Source organism: Marmota flaviventris, chromosome 11 (assembly GCF_047511675.1).
Source record: "Marmota flaviventris isolate mMarFla1 chromosome 11, mMarFla1.hap1, whole genome shotgun sequence".
In the NCBI taxonomy this organism is placed as follows: domain Eukaryota; kingdom Metazoa; phylum Chordata; class Mammalia; order Rodentia; family Sciuridae; genus Marmota; species Marmota flaviventris.
Window position 1 is genome coordinate 93,316,148 of NC_092508.1, and position 17,435 is coordinate 93,333,582.

The 17,435-nt window shown below is 36.4% G+C and overlaps 1 protein-coding gene across 7 annotated transcripts in view; it reads right to left on the minus strand.

Annotated features, from left to right (window-relative positions):
- Positions 1 to 1,313: 1,313 nt before the first annotated feature.
- R3hdm1 (R3H domain containing 1) overlaps positions 1,314 to 17,435 on the minus strand; it is a 94,836-nt gene continuing 78,714 nt past the window's right edge. For all 7 annotated transcript variants that reach the window (XM_071619225.1, XM_071619222.1, XM_071619224.1 and 4 more), the window contains 6 exons: positions 12,191 to 12,294; positions 9,629 to 9,801; positions 7,059 to 7,203; positions 4,122 to 4,204; positions 3,592 to 3,676; positions 1,314 to 2,648 (listed from right to left, as the gene is read on the minus strand). In XM_071619225.1, coding sequence (XP_071475326.1) covers positions 2,293 to 2,648; positions 3,592 to 3,676; positions 4,122 to 4,204; positions 7,059 to 7,203; positions 9,629 to 9,801; positions 12,191 to 12,294 — 946 coding nt within the window. In that variant the 3' untranslated portion in view covers positions 1,314 to 2,292. The remainder of the gene's footprint in view (positions 2,649 to 3,591; positions 3,677 to 4,121; positions 4,205 to 7,058; positions 7,204 to 9,628; positions 9,802 to 12,190; positions 12,295 to 17,435) is intronic.

Below are 17,435 nucleotides of genomic sequence, written 5' to 3' on the forward strand. Positions count from 1 at the left end.
TAAGACATAAAAATCTAGTTGAATTTAAGAAATATTTATGAATTCTACTTTGATCCATGTTCTCCTCTATGTGTCATTCCATTTCCTTGTAAACCTTGATGCAAAACTATAAAAATCAGTAGTAGTCTTGTTGGCAACATCTCTGCTGATAACTAATAGCTTATTAATATTTTGAATTTCTAATTGAAGATCATTGAGCATTTACTTTCAAGAAAAAAAGGTTTCATTCTCCACTAATAGCATTATTTTTCTTTTTAAATTTATTTATTTATTTTAAATTTATTTTTTATTGTGGGTGAACACAATACCTTTATTATTTTATTTTTATGAGGTGCTGAGGATCGAACCCAGTGCCTCACACACACTAGGTGAGCACTCTACCCCTAAGCCACAACCCCAGCTCTATTTTTCTTTTTTTAGATGGAGTCTTGCTATGTGGCCCACAGTTGTAATCATCCCCCTCAACCTCCTAAGGACTATAGGAGTGTGCCACTGAACCTGGTTGATATATTTCTTCATACTGGCCCAAATTTGGGAGGTTTTAAAAATTTTTTGTTGAGATAGTGTCTCTCTCTGTTTCCCACACTGGACTGAACTTAGGTGATCCTCCTGCCTCAGCTTCCTGAGTAGCTGGGACTAAGAATGTAACACCACACCCAGTTTGTAATGATTTTTGAATTTAATTAAAAAAGATTTCACTAGGCCTTAGAAGTGTTTTCATAATTCCTCACTCATTCTCTTTCTCTTTGATAGGGCTTGTTATTCTGAAAAGATTCTAAGGAAGCTCCAACTTCTGATCTTGAGAGTACAATAGTCATAAGTGGGATGTGCCAGTCTGAGGGGGAGCCCTGGCATTCACTGGGGTCCTGGGGGGACTTTGTCAATGCTCTAAAGTGAGTGACACTTAGTATCTTCAGTTTCACAGTAAATTCTTGGTATGGTATAGGAGCAAATCCAGCTGCAGAAAACTTGAAGCTGGCAAACCCCACCTTGCGGATATTCCAGTTGTGTGACTGACTATGCTTGACTGACCAATAGAGAAAAACATCTGTGAAGCATTTGAGCTAAACTAGACAATTGTGTGTAAAATATACGCTAAAAACAAATTATCTGGGGCTGGGGTTGTGGCTCAGAGGTAGAGCGCTCGCCTAGCATGTGCAAGGCCCTGGGTTCGATCCTCAACACCATATAAAAATAAAATAAAGATATTGGGTCCAACTACCACTAAAAAAATTATTTATATAACCAAACATAATGTTCTATTTTCAGTTGCCTGATTATGTTTTTAATTAAAAAGAAAGACAAAGTGGGCCTATCTTTGTAAACATTTATTCTCTTGAACTGAAAAAGGCTTGCATCAGCACACATTGTACAGCCTTGCAAATTACACAGAAATTAAAAAGAAGGTTCCTTGTTCATAAGTGCAATGAATCTTTATGTCCAGTTATCTGCTGCAAACAATGAAAAATTTTGAACCACTCAAGTTTCCAGCACTCATCAAATGTATTTCCTTAGGTGACAAAAAAATCCACGAGGAGGGGAATGCAGATAAGTGGCATTTAGTTATTGGAGTGACACTTATAAAAGAAAGTGGAAATATTTTCCTGCCTAAGATGATTCCTATTCCCCTTTGAATCTAAGTGGTTTGCTTTAGAGGCATCAAGAACATAATTTACTTTACACTTAACATTCATACTATCTAAGTGAATAAGGAAGGGACCCTATAGGAGAATTCTGTATTTTATGGAAAATGTTTCTGTGTTTAGAGATTCAGGGGAAGAGAAATCTATTTGTGGGCTCTCTTTAGCACCCTCAGGCCCCCAAAGGGATAGTACATGGTTTTGGCTTGGTTCTTCCATTCCTGCATTCTTTTTCCCCCAAATTCTTAGTTGGGTCATACTGTGCTGGTTGTAAAAAGAAATACAGGTTGCAACTGGTTATAATCATTTTGAATAATAATTTGCTGTACAATAGAGCTTTGGATCTGATACAAGAATTCAGAAATATAAAACAAAATAACTATAAAAGTTAGGAGGCATTTGACAGCATTTCCTTAGAAAAGCTGCTAACTCTGTATCATTCCGGTGTGGATTCCTATAGTCAGTAGGGAAAATGTGTCTTTCTCCCCCTCCCATTTGCTGGAACACTGGCCTTTCTTCAAAAGCTATAACACCATGACCACACATCCTAGGAGACTCTAAAAAACGTTAACAGAAGCTCCAAATACCAAGCCAATCAGATATGTGAGAGGGAAGGGGAATCATGGAGGTGAAAGGTCCAAAGGTGGCTCTGTTACTGAGAACTTGCCCTTTCCAAAATGTGAAAGTCATAATGCTTCTTGCTTGTTCTCAGCTTAAACTTGTTAACTGAATTAATTTGTTTCTTCAATGCATTCTGTGCAGCTGAAATGGAGGGAAACGTGGCTAAGACGGTGTATGTAGAGGCCAAGTCACTGGGTTTAGAGCACTCAGGGTTGACAGTGCTGTCCCCGCTGCCACAACAAAGGGGGTGATGACGTGGCTGGGACTGAGGGTCCCGGAGCCATCGAATCTTGGCGCCAATTTTAAAGAGTTCTCCAAAAAGCTTCTCAGCTTCCATGCGAGTTATTCCATCGGGTAGCTCAGTAATTTCTAAGACCTTCCCAACAACTAGAATGGAAAAGGTAGAATTAATATATCCCTGTTACCAAAAAAGTTAGATAAAAAGTACTGCAGACCCAAAGACAACATACGTAATGAAGAAAATTTTCTGAAACTATTCAAAATCACAAAATTATAATTGACATGATATTCCTTCATTTATTTACTTATTTTTTGGTATAGGGGATTTAATACAGAGGCACTCTATCCCTGATCTACACTCCCAGCCCCTTTTCATTTTTCAGTTTGAGACAGGGTCTTGCTAAGTTGTCCAGGCTGGCCTTGAACTCACGATCCTCCTGCCTTAGCCTCCAAAGTCTCTGGGATTACAGGCATGCACCATAATTATGGCTATTATACCATTATGGCTATGGCCATCTTTTAAATCATTCCTATTCACCACTTAGGCCAGGGGTATGGAGCTAATAGTGCTAAGCTGCTGATCTCAAAGTCCTCACTGATAGTTTCACAAGTACATGCAACACTTTTCTAAATCAGGTAATATCAGGCAAATCTTTTATTGAATTTCATGTTTCCATTGTAAAATAAAGATAACCCTTGCCCTAACCAACCCAGGCTGTTGAGTAGAAGATTAAAGTATAAATGTGAAAGCACTACACCACAGAAAAGCCTAAATGGTTCATTCAGACAACCCCTTTCTCAAACAACACAGAGGCTGCTGAACTCTACCTGCTTCTCTTAGACTCCTCTTCTCTCTGTTGCCCCTTCATTGCTCCTAAACCCACCTGCACTTTACTATACATATTCTCCCATCTAAAATGAAGCAGAGTTAAAAGAACATATTCAAGAATCCTAACTTGGAGACTGCATAATTTCCTGGGACATCTTCTATGGGATTATAGGAAAAAGAAAGCCCATTTCTGTGGTGTGATATATTTTAAAACTGTCACCAATCTGTAGACACACATTCACTTGCCCCTCAGGGACATACCTGCTTCTCCTGCTCCAAGGTCTGTGGATGCAGCTTTCTTAGCTTGTCTCCTTCCTCGGTTTCCATGCCTGCTGCCAGACTGACCCTGGAAGCCCACAAATAGTTGAGAAATAAGTTTAATAATGCTGAAAAATGTGTTTGTAGTGCTTAAAAACTTAGCACCTAAGTTTTAGGGTTTAGTAAACTTGGTTAGGGTTTAGTATTCCTGCAGAAATAAATCAATCCAAGGCTCTCTGGATCCTGCTCCGCAGCAATGGTATATGATTGCTCACTTGCTGACTCTTTCATAAGCAAAGGTGCCCCAACCCTTAGCCACCTGGCCCCTTCTTTGGGTGGTACTAGTGAGCCACTGCTCAGCCAAGTACCACTGCCTTCTCTTGCTTTTGCTCTCAGAGCTAACAGGTATAAATCATTTGGCTGAGACATGCAGCTCTTCTTAGGCAGTACCAACAGGTGGGTTCAGTGCCCCATATCTGACAAAGGAATATGGGATTCTGTGACAAAAAAGGTTATAGAGCTGCCTTTCATACCTGTTGGTTTGGAATGTGCCCATGCAGAACAGTAGGAGGGTTATATTGCAGAGGTTGGCCGAGTAATGGATACCTGGCATCTCCTGAAAGTCAAAAACATTTTTACAGTTTTCTCTCAGTTATAATGCACTTCTCAGTTTCCTTTTCTCCCCCTCCCCACCAGAATTTTAGAAATTGTTCAAAAAACAAGATACAGAGGGGAAACATATTTGATAGAGTAAAGCAAGTATAGGTAATTCATGTATTTAAAATAGGGGTGGGGATGTGGCTCAGAGGTTGAGTGCCTCTAAGTTACAACCCCAGTACTCTCCCACTGCAAAAAGAAAAGAAAAAAGAAAAGAAAAATAACAGTGCTTATGAAGGATGAGTGGTAGGAACTGGGTGGCAGGAACAGATGGGAGAGAAACTTCTCTATATACTTTAAAACTATTTGTTGTTATTTGAACCATGTCAGTGTATTATCCAATCAAAAAAGTAAGTAAAATTTTAATAAAATTTAAATAAATTTTCAGGAGATAGCTTCATAACACAGAAAATCAAGGCATAGATTTCTTGCCACTCCATGGGCTCCTTTAGTTGAACAGGTCAAGATTGTTGGGTAGCTCCTGAAAAAGACACACCCATGACATACTCTAAACTCTTGCTGAAGGGCAGGTATAACAAGGGACTAGCACTGAGATCAGAGATGCAATGTTAAATTTTGGAGATGCATAAAAAAATAACTATGAAGAAGTCATAATTGAGTGTTACAATAATGAAATTGAACAATAAGGCTCAAAATTTAAAACAGAATAGAGAGAAAGATGCTTAAAAATTCTGGTACCTCCTAAATAAAGATACCCAAGATTTAGTCACATGTAGCAATATTCTTTTCAAATATGTTAAGTTGTGGTCAGCAATAAACAGAGACTCTTTCTTACAAGGTGGGTGAGGCAGTCCTCTGGGGTATTCATACTAGATCATGTATACCACCATATATGCAGAAATGCACTTAGGCCATTCATACCAGACTATATGACACATACCATTTCATCTTTTTTTAATGATAAGCTTTCTTTTTCTAGAATATTAAAGTAAAATTTTGTAGAAAATTCGGGAATAGAGAATTACAAAGGAGAAAATAAAAGTGTGTGGCTCATTTTACATGCAAGTACATTTTATAATTCTTTAAAAAAACTGAGCTAATTAACATGCAAAATGCACATTTTAATTATTAAACTAGGTAAATTCTAACAATTGTACAAGTCTGTGTAACTGCCTGGCATGGTGGCGCACACATGTAATCAGCAACTTGGGAGGCTGAACTAGGAGGATCACAATTTCAAGGTTGGTCTCAGCAACTAAGACCTTCAGAAACTCAGGGGGACCTTGTCTCAAAATAAAAAATAAAATAGGGTTATGGGATATGGCTCAGTGGTAAAGCACCCTAGGTTAGATCGCCAGTACCAAAAAAAATCTATGTAACCATGATTCCAAAAAGATACAAGGACATTCCTATTTTCCAAAGAGTTTTCTCTAGTTCCTTTTTGGTAAATTCTCCTTATCCTTTCCTCCTTGGAATTCAACTCAGGGGCGTTATACCACTGGGCCTACATCCCCAGCCTATTTTAATTTTTATTTTGAGACAAGGTCTTGCTAAGTTGCTGAGCCTGGCCTCAAACTTGAGATTCTCCTCCCTTAGCTTCCAGAGTCACTGGGATTAGAGGTGTGTGCCACTGTGCCTGGCTCATTCTTGTTTCAATATTTATTTCCCTAATGACGAACCACATTGAGTACCTTTTCAAGGGCCTAACAAACATGCGTATACCTTTTTTGAAATGTCCATGTTGCTTTTTAAAATCACTTAATATATTGTGAGTAGTTCTTTTTATTTTAAATATTTTATTTTTTAGTTATAGGTAGGCACAATATCTTTTTTATTCCTTTATTTTTATGTGGTGCTGAAGATCGAACCCAGGACCTCACGTATGCTAGGTGAGCGCTTTACCACTGAGCCCCAGCCCCAGCCCAGTAGTTCTCCTTTAAATGATTCTTTAAACCATGAATTTTCGACAGTTGTACAGTATTTCTTTTTTTTAATTTTAACATTTTTTATTTTTTTTAGTTTTCGGCGGACACAACATCTTTGTTTGTATGTGGTGCTGAGGACTGAACCCGGGCCGCACGCATGCCAGGCGAGCGTGCTACTGCTTGAGCCACATCCCCAGCCCTGTACAGTATTTCTTGTACAGCTATATTATAACTTATTCCTCATTGTTGAAAATTTAGGTTGTTTTTTTTAACTTTTCTGCTATAGGAAAAATGCTTTTGTAAGTAAATCATTGTGTGCATTAATCTTTTTTTAAAAAATATTTATGGCATGCCTGTAATTCCAGTGGCTTGAGAGGCTGAGACAGGAGGACTTCGAGTTCAAAGCCAGCCTCAAAAGCTAAGCAACTCAGTGAGATGCAGTCTCTAAATAAAATACAAAATAGGGCTGGGAATGTGACTCAGTGGTTGAGTGCCCCTGAGTTCAATCCCTGGTACTCAAAGGCAAACAAAAATGTTTGCTGAATACATTTTTGAATTAAAAAAAAAATTTTTTTGGGGGGTGGTGTTGGGGATTGAACCCAGAGGCCTGAGACCCTCCATTACTTATTTAATTTTTATTTTGAGATAGGGTCTCCCTAAGTTGCTGAGGCTAGCCTTGAGTTTACGACCCTCCTGAATCAAGTTGCTGGGATTATAGGAGTACACTATCATGCCTGGCTGTGAAAGTATTTAGCAGCAAAAACAAGGCTAGAAGAGTGTCTGGTAATAAGCAGATTTGCCTGAGGGAAGGTGAAAATGCAGTTTTGTGGGAAACAGAAAAGTAACAGTATCAAGATAAATTACCAAATGATTGGGATTGGATGCCTAAAATTCTCTGAAGCTGTGATTAGTTTCTGATGCACTTACCCTGACCAGGGACAAAAGGTCTAGAAAACTGGGGCATGATGGAAAGTGGTGGTCCAGAGGGACGGATGGTTTTCAGGGTGGACAGCTGAGCTGGTGCTGGCGACTGAGCTGGTGAAATAATGGGACTGCTGAGTTGAGGGCTGTGCTGTAATTACAGTACATAGAGAAAACAGGTCAGCATTACTGGGGCACGCTTTTTGCAAATTTCCTTTTGGACAAAATTTCTTCTTCCTCTTGAGTATAAATATGTACTTGTTTTAAAAAACCCAAACATATCTTCCGACTCCCAAAGATCAACATGAGTAACAGACCATTTCTATACATATGCATTCATATATCCATTTTTTACCAAAATGGGAACAGATTAAATTTTATTTTTGAAATTTGCTTTTATACGTTGGCAATAATATTGTTGATATTTTTGCAAGCAAGAATATATATATATACTTATCCCAATCTTTCTTTCCCCCATTAAAAAGTTTAACCTCTCATAAAGAATTCCCAGATTTCCTAAATGATGCTAAAAATGTATTGCATTTGTTTTCTTTCTCCCTGTAAAAATATTCATGAGTCACTTAACAATGAGGATTATCCTGAAAAATGTGTTATCTGGTGATTGTACTGTTGTGTGAACATCCTAAGAGTTTGCTAAGATAGCTAAAATGTCACTAGGTGATTGAAATTTTTCAGTTCCATAGTAATTTTTTTTTTTTTTTTTGCTATGCTGGGGATTGAACCTAGGGCCTTGTGTATGCTAGGCAAATGCTCTACCATTGAGTTACATTTGTAACTCAAAACTTTTTAATGTATTTATTGTTTTGGCAGTGTAGGATGAAGCCCAGGGACTCAAATATGCTAGGCAAGTGTTTTATGCCATATCCTTTTCCATTATAATATAATATGACCAATGTCATATATGCAGCATGTTGTTGACTAAAACATTGTTATGTGGCACATGACTCTATGTGTGTGTATATAGCATATGATATATATGTGTATATATACCCCCCCCCCCCCCACATATACATATATATATTTCTGAGAATAATTCGAGTTGGATACTTGGATACTCTCTCTTTTGCTGAAATAATTAGTGTCTATTTCCTAAAAACAAGGACATTTTCTTATATAATCACAGTAGAATCAACAAAACCAGGAAATTAACAATATCTTTTTTATGTTCCAAACCTTGAAGCCTAATCCTGTATCCTCAAGACCCATTTTATACTTCCTCTGCACAAATCTTGGCAACCATTATTTTTCTGAGGAGCTCTGGTTCTTTTAGTAGACAATGGCGTTTTGTTTTTTTAAATTTTGTTTTTTAGTTGTTGATATAACTCTATTTTAATTTATTTATATGTGGTGCTGAGAATCCAACCCAGTGCCTCACACATGCTAGGCAAGCACTCTATCACTGAGCTACAACTCCAGCCCCCAACAATGGCATTTTTTAAAAAAATATTTTTAGTTGTAGATGGACACAATACCTTTATTTATTTAGTTTTATGTAGTGCTGAGGATCAAACCCAGGGCCTCTTGTACGTGACTAGGCAAGTGCTCCACCACTGAGCTACAACCCCAGCCTGATATGGCATTTTAAAACTACCATCTGGGTAGTAGATATAATCTTATTCTTTTCAGTAAATACACTTAAGGGTATTTTTCTACAAGGCCTGGCTCTGGTTCAAATTTTTTGATAAAAGTATTTCAGTGGTGATGATGTTATGTATTTCCTCTTACACAACATCAAAAGGTAAATAATGTGTGGCTGATCCACTTTTAGTAATGCTATAAATGATCAGTGAGTATAATTGATCAGTAGGTTCAATGTTGTTTGCCTAATTCATCTACTTTAAAGTCTTCCATGAACTTTCTACCTAAAAATGATTTTAATATTGGCTAATGATTTTTTCCTGATTCATTATTTTTTATTTGTTCTAATTAGTTATACATGATAGCAGAATGCATTTGAGTCATTATCCACAAATGGAGCACAACTTTTCATTTCTCTTCTTGTACATGATATAGAGTCACACCACAGGTGCAGTCATTCATACATGTATCTAGGGTAATGATGTTCGCCTCATTCCACCAGCTTTCCTACCTGATCCATTATTTTGATAGGGTTCTAAAATGTCAATTTTTCTGCTTCTACCATTGTTTTTGTACTTATTAACTAGATTCTTCTGTGAAGAATGTTTCTTCATTGACTATTTGGTTACACTAAAATATAGCTCAAGGGGGAATGGTAGGGTAAGTGCTCAATTTTTTTTCTTTAGAAAACTTTAGATCTAATTTATTTTATTTTATTTTTTTCCTGAGCTGGGTGGGCTTCATGCATACTAGGTAAATTCTTTACTACTGAGCTACACCCCCAGGTCCTTCTGATTTTTTAAACTTTATCCAGAAATTGGCAAATACTATTTGAATACTGAAATAAATGTCTGGATGCAGAAAATGTTCAAAATTCTCTGTCTGAAAGAATTCCAGATTCAGTGTCAAGGCACAAGTTGATCTTACATGATAAAAAAAGCAAAGTTTCAAAGTGATAATGAACAAAAGCATCTTACCTGGACAATATTGTCTACATTGCTAAATTCCACACACTTCTGCCCTCTCTGGTGGTCACAGTAATATTTATTTTGTTTCCACTGGGGAGGAGAGTGGGCACGAGATTGGGGATTGTTTGGTACGCTGAGCTGCATCATCACCATTCCTCCACCAGGTGGTGGTGGTGGCATGGCTGAAAATCAAAATTAGGACACTACAATCAGTATATTAGCTGGTATCTCTGATCATTAGGATAACAGCAATGATTTCACATTTCTGAAAATAATTTTATTATTAGATATGCAAGCCAAATTAAAGGCTTGTAGCTATGCTACAAGCATTATGTGTTTCAAAAGACATTAAAATGAACACTCTAGGGCTACACAACTCACTTAACCTAAAAATAAAGGCCTATATTACTTAGGAGAGCCTAATTACCCCAACAGGATCTTACGTACAGTACTACAACATACATGATCTACAAAAGTCGCTAATTTTTCAAATAAATTAAAAAATAGGCATTCTAAATGAAAAACTTTGCAAAAATTTAATACTCTTAAGAAACATGGACAATAAAGCATTATCTGTATAGAGAATGAATTAGCAGAAAAAGTTTGGGACATGAGGTCAGAGAGCACAATTTTAGTACTCCGAAATATCCTTGGACTTCAAGAAAATTATTTCATCTCTTCTCTCACCTGAGAAAGGAGGCTAGGAAGGCTTCCCTGGATGACTTCATAGAGTTGTGAGGATAATGTGTGTGTTAAAACATTTTGCTAACTGTACATTAGAGATAATTGGATTATTATATCTGTATCTCCCTAACTTTTTTAAAGATTTTTATTTTAGGTGTTGATAGACCTTTATTTTATTTATTTATATGTGTTGCTGAGAATTGAACCCAATGCCTCACACATAAAAAGCAAGTGCACTACCGCTGAGCAGAGCCCTAGCCCTGTATCTCCCTATCTTGATTTATGTCTCTAGTGGACAGGTACTGCAGCACAACTGGTATCAAGCAAGTACTTCACCTGATGCTGACCATAGATTTGTGAGTTAGAATTTCATGTCCTGACACCAGAACATTAGTTTGTACTGTTGTGACCATAAAGATGATTTCCAGTTCCCTAGATATAGAACTAACTTGACTATCTAAACAACTAGGGGAAAGGTTGCCTCCTTCGAGACATCTCAAGGTTTTCCTCGGTCAAAGTGGTTTATGCCAGACATAGCCACTATTAATCATTTACTGATGATCAATATTTATTGCTTATCTGTTTTTCAGAAGCTTATATTTGTCAATAAATCATTACATAAAATCCAATATAAAGATCTGTTTAAGTTTCCCTAGAAGCAAGAAAAAATTTTCTCAAAGACTGGGAAAAGCCCTTGTAAAAAGGTGTTTTTTTTTTTTTTTTTTTTGAGTTGAACTTTAAGGATGATTCTCAGTTAAAAAAAAAAATGCTGTGAAAGATTCAGGAATAAATTATATTGTACTTTTGTGTGTGTGGTGCTAAGTATTCAACCCAGAGTTTTAAGCATTCCAGGCAAATGCTCTACCATTGAGCTATATCTCCAACTCTCAAACTTTAAGGATAAGAAAGACTCGGGCAAGCAGAGAAATATGGTGAATGGGCAACAGGGCAGAATGACGAACAGGTGCAAAAGTACGTTTAGCAAGAAAACAAAGTTTTGTATGACTTGAATGTATATGTATAAGTAGGAGGCTTGTTTGAAAAGGAGTTTACATTGGGAATCCACTCAGGTTTTTTGTTCAGAGGATGGCATGAAGAGATTTCTGTTTCAAGACAATCATTTTTGAAATTCCTGGTATGTGTTTTGGGGAGGAGGAAAACTTGGGAGTGAGGAAAATATAAAGTAAATAAAACACTTAAGAAATTACTGCAAATAAGATATGGGGGATGGGGAGAACAAACAGACCACTTAGCAGTAGTGGGGAAGGAGAGAAGGTATCAGGTTTGAGGAAATAATGACTTAATGGGCTGGGGATACAGTTCAGTGGTAGAGCATTTGTCTAGTATGTGCAAAGACCTGAGTACCATGTCAATATAGCAAAAAAAGAAAAGGACAGAAGACAGTAGAAAAAAGTTAATTATGATTCTGAAATTTCTGTTTGGTCACTAGTTGGAGGGTGAGGTAAAGTATGTAAAAAGAGGAAAATACTGAGTCTAATGTGTCTTTGACATACCTGGGTAGGATGTTCAGTAGGCAGCTGGCTACATGATCTTAGCAGAAATAAGATTTGTGAATTGTCAGCAAAAAACAGACATCTTTAAGTCTCAGGGCTGGTTAGATTATCTAAGGAGACTTGGAAAGTAATGAGAAGAGGGCCTAGGAAAGGACCCTGGAGAATGTCAATCAGGATAGCAGAGTGATAGCAGGGGTCATAAAGGAAGGCGTGGAATGCATGCCATAAGTTTGATTCAGCATGGCACTCAAACATCCAGACTATATCCAAGCACAAGTTGAGAACATTTTTGTAGAAATACCAAAGGACATTAATTGAACTATTTCTCAAATAGACAAACTATTACCTGCTTTTTTCAGTAATCTATTCATACCTGCACACTGGTGGCCTTGAAGCTGCTGGGAACTGCATGGTGAAGTAGTTTGAGGAAACTGTACTTGTTCTGATCCTGGATGTTGTAAGTAGCCTACTGAAGAGCTAGGGATGGGGGGAGAACCAAACACAAAAACAAAACACAATGACAAGATGATGACTGAAGAGTCTTTGAATAAACAATCCAACTAAAAATATTTTCAAATTGGTAGGTAATAAGTCAAACCCAATTTTAATATTTTCTCTGTAAATTATAATTACTTTTTTGAATAAATATTACTGTATGCTTATGGCACTGATTTAAAAATATCCAACTCTTAAATCTATTACTCTTATAGCTTTATAAAAATTATTCTAAATATCTTTTGTATTGTTCAAATAATTATTTTAAAAATAGTAAACTTTATTAATAAACTTTAAAAAATAATGCATTTGGATCTCACTGAGCTACTTAAAAGAGAATATGCAATTTGACACTATTCAGACTCAAAAAGTTATTTTATTTCTTGGAAAATGAACTAAGAATAAAGGAGGCAATAGAACATGTTCTAATGTATTCTAACATAAATACTAAAAATAATAAAATGCAATTAGTATAAAACCATTAAATTTGGCTATATTTTTGAACAGCCAGTCTTTGAGACTCAAATAAATAAGGTTTGTCATAATATGTCTCTATACAGTTTCCTCTTTTCAGCAAATTCTTTCAGGATAGTAATTTAAAGTTATAGAATAGTATAAAATTTGCAAATTATCAGGAAATTTAATTTATATCTAAATCCCCATTAGCTGTATCTTTTTTTAGTCTTCTCTTTTTACTAAGGGAGTTTTTATTTAATAAAGCAGCATATCTTTTCTTTTGCAGTACTAGCGACTGAATCTAGGTGCATTTTATCATTAAGTCATATTCCCAGTCCTTTTTATTTTTTTGAGACTAGGTTTTGGGGCTGGGGATGTGGCTCAAGCGGTAGCGCGCTCGCCTGGTGTGCGTGCGGCCCGGGTTCGATCCTCAGCACCACATACAAACAAAGATGTTGTGTCCGCCGAAGAAAAAAAAAAAAAAAAAAAAGAGACTAGGTTTTACTAAGTTGCTGGGATTAGAGATGGGTGCCACCATGCCTGGCAAAAACATTATTTCTTAACCAACTGAAATATTTTTTGTACTTGTATCTCATGTAATTGAATTAAAAATTCTATTTTAGATCCCTCTATGAATGAAATACACAGAAAATAGGGAGACATTTCAAATGACACCATGATGAAGCAACCAGTCAGATTGAGGTTATGGAAACTCTAAGACAAATGTTTAAGAACACAAGCAATACTTAAGGGATATGTTTGATTTAAATAAGATTAACTGCAAAATGTTTTAGGATGTGTCATAGTATATTTAGGGATACCTATACTGAAATACTATGAATGAAATAATAGGATACTTGGAATTTATTTCACAATAATATGGGAGGGAGAGGTAAAGATGTAAATAAAAATAGATTAGTCATTAGTTGATAACTGTTGAAACTGTTAGCGGCTGGGGGGGGGTGGTCAGTACACTTTCATTCTTTTTTGTTTATTTATTTAGGTGGTACTGGGGATTGAACCAGGACCTCACAATACACCTCACACATACTAGCCAAGTGCTCTACCACTCAGCTGTATCCCTGTTGACTTTCCAACCCCTATTCATATTTATATATGTTTAAAAACGTCCAGAGGTTGAGGGGTATAGCTTAGTGGTAAATCATATGCTTAACATTTCTGAGGCCCTATTTCAATCCCTAGCACCATACATAAAATAAAGTCCATAATAAAAGATTAACAAAGAATTGTGTAATTCAGGCCAGGTGGACAATTCCCCAATTAATATGAATTAAAAAATTTTGCTTGGAGCTGGGGTTGTGGCTCAGCAGTACAGCGTTCACCTAGCACATGTGAGGCCCTAGGTTCAATCCTCAGCACCATATAAAAATAAATAAATAAAATAAAGGTATTGTGTCCAACTACAACTAAAAAATAAAATTTTTAAAAAAATTTTGCTTCTCTCTCTTTTTTTTTGTTAAAGTGAGAATCGCTCAGTACAGTTCAATAAAAGAGAAAAAGAAAGGAATGTAAAGGGAGAATTTTATACAAAGTGATTTGGGTACTGAATATGAAAACAATATTTTCTGAATTTGGTAATATTATGATTGGAATATATGAGTATTAGCTACCAATGGAAATAATACAGCTTGAGAGTCTGAGAATGTGCTCATATTGAGGAAAACAGACAGTTCTCACTGGGTAAAAGGTGTTTTTTAGTTGTTTTTTTTTTCCAAACCATGTAAACAGCTCTCTTGGGCCAGTGCAGAGCCCCTTACTCTGATTTTGTTCACTAGGCACATGCTAATATGGCTTACTCAAGTTCTGAGACATATGGGGTGACAGGAAACCACCCAGAAAAGGGAAGAGAATATTCAGGTCACCGAGGTGAACAATATAATCCATATTACTAAATTATAGACTACTATTTCAGTTTAGTGCTTCAGTAGGTTTTCATTTTAGTTAGTGTAAAACATTTTTTTCTGTATGTGTGTGTGTGTGTGCAAAATTATCCTTAAGTAAATGAGTACAAATCAGGTTTCAGAATTATAAAATTGAGTTCCAGGTCCCTACTAATCTCTCCCAAGAACAATTCAAAGCAAACAGAGTAGGCAATGAGCCACAGTTTTAAATCACTTAAATATTCTAGAAAAGAAAATAGCATAGGGCTGGGGATGTGGATCAAGTGGTAGTGCGCTCGCCTGGCATGCGTGCGGCCCGGGTTCGATCCTCAGCACCACATACAAACAAAGATGTTGTGTCCACTGAAAAACTAAAAAAAAAAAAATAATAATAATAATAAAAAAAGAAAATAGCACAGAACACTGGGTTTGATCCTCAGCACCATGTAAATGAATAAAATAAAGTTATGGTGTCCACATACAATTAAAAAAAAAAAAAAAAAGAGTGCTTAGCATGCATGAGGCTCTGGGTTCAATTTCCAGCAATCCTCCCTTAAATAAAAAGGAGCTTTGAACTTCTTCAGTATTTAAACAAGTACTTGCATGAGACCCAAAAGAGTCTATGTTACACATTTTAAGGAAATATGTCTTTGGCTTGAGAAACTGGAGGGCAGGTATCATCAAACAAAATCAACCATAATGATGTCTCTGGTGCTCCTGGAGAATGAGTGATTTTGAGAAGGGCCATATTCTGACAGCCCACTAGGACGAACCAGCCTTCATTGGCAGCTGCATTAGTGGCCCTGTTGGATATCACTTTAGTGGCTCACTGAAGTGGTAGAAGATATCTGCCAAACAATAATTTTAGTTTTAGTACAGTTGATATCCTATGTTGCTCTTTTGGGCAATAGTTTAGTCTTTTCTAACTCTGTTCCTAGACTGACATCATAAAACTGTATTGACATAAAGAACCATGCTCACCTGTCTATGTAACACAGCTAAAGAACACTTGTCTTATTCCTCTGATTGCTTCATCTCATTTTAGAAATAACAATTTTAAAAAAGAAGCCAGAATAATATCATTTCATACTTTCTTTTTTTAAAAAATATTTATTTATTTTTTTTAGTTCTCGGCAGACACAACATCTTTGTATGTGGTGCTGAGGATCGAACCCGGGCCGCACACATGCCAGGCGAGCACGCTACCGCTTGAGCCACATCCCCAGCCCCATACTTTCTTAATATAAATTTCACCTATTGTAGAATAAGTGATATGACAATATGAGGAGTTCTGCTGACTTGTACCCCAGTGAAACCATGAAATTGGCAAACAAACAAACAAGATAGTCTTCCTTCTTTTTTCCTTAGTCTTTCTTTCTTTCTTTTTGGTAGGATTGGGGATCGAACCTAGGTGCGCTCTACAACAATTTCCACATTCCTATCCTTTTTTAGTTTGCTAAGGCTGGCCTGTCCTTGAACTTATGATCCTTCTGCCTTAGCCTCTGGAGTTGCTGGGATTACAGGTGTGCACTATCATCCCTGGCTTTCAACACAATATGGTTTTCTGCATAAAGGTTCTATACATTTGTGAAGCTATTTTTAAGCATTTGCCTTTTAAAACATTTTCTGATTAAACTTTGACATTTCATTTTCAATATGCTACTCTAAACAGCTTTTAAAATCATTTGCTGTGAGTCTACCTTTAACTCTCAGTTAGATGGCATGTTACTGGTACAAATATTCTTATTTTAATGATCTGTTAGTTTTACAGCTTTCTCTTCACTTTAAACTAATCTCTGCTTAATTTATCTGAAAAAAGCCCAAGATTATTTTATAGCTTTACTGAGGTAAATAAATTGATGGAAAATAAACTGCAAATAAAGTGTGCAATCTGATAAACCACCAACCCTGAAAATTTTGTTCATTGGTAATCCTACTGTCCCTTTTTCCCCCATTGACTCTTCCCAGCCCCCTGGCACCAGGCAATCACTGATCTGTTTGCTTTCACCAGTGATTAAATTGCATTTTCTATCCTTTTTGAATAAATGGAAAAAATTGGTATCCATATTATCTTTTTTAAAAATCTGTCTTTTTTTCCCACTTAAAATTGTGGGATTCATTCATCCATTTTGTTCTTATCAGTAGATAATTCTTATTTTTTTGGTACAGGGGATTGAACTCAGGGGCACTCGACTACTGGGACACATTCCCAGCCCTATTTTGTATTTTATTTAGAGACAAGGGTCTCACTGTTGCTTAGCACCTCGTTTTTGCTGAGGTTGGCTTTGCACTCCTGCCTTAGCTTCTGGAGCTACTGGGATTAAAGGCGTGGGACACTATGCCCAGCTTAATTCTTATTATAAAGAATATTCTACTTATAAATGTAACAAATATAATTTGTTTATCCATTCACCTGTTGTTGGACGTTTGGGTTGTTTCCAGTATCCATTTGTCTTGTTAAATACCTAAAAGTGGAATAGTTGGATCAGGTGGCAGGTATATATTTAACTTTTTAAACTGTTTTCCAAAGTATTATTAAGTTTTGAGAATTCTTTTTTTTAAATTATTTTTTAGTTATGAATGGACACAATGCCTTTATTTTATGTATTTATTTTTATGTGCTGAATATTCAATCTAGTGTCTTACACATGCTAGGCAAGTGCTGTACCACTGAGCCACAATCCCAGCCCCTGGTTTTGAGAATTCTTGATATATTCTCCACAAAAGTCCTTTATCAGATACTTTGATTATTTTAGTTATAGTTGG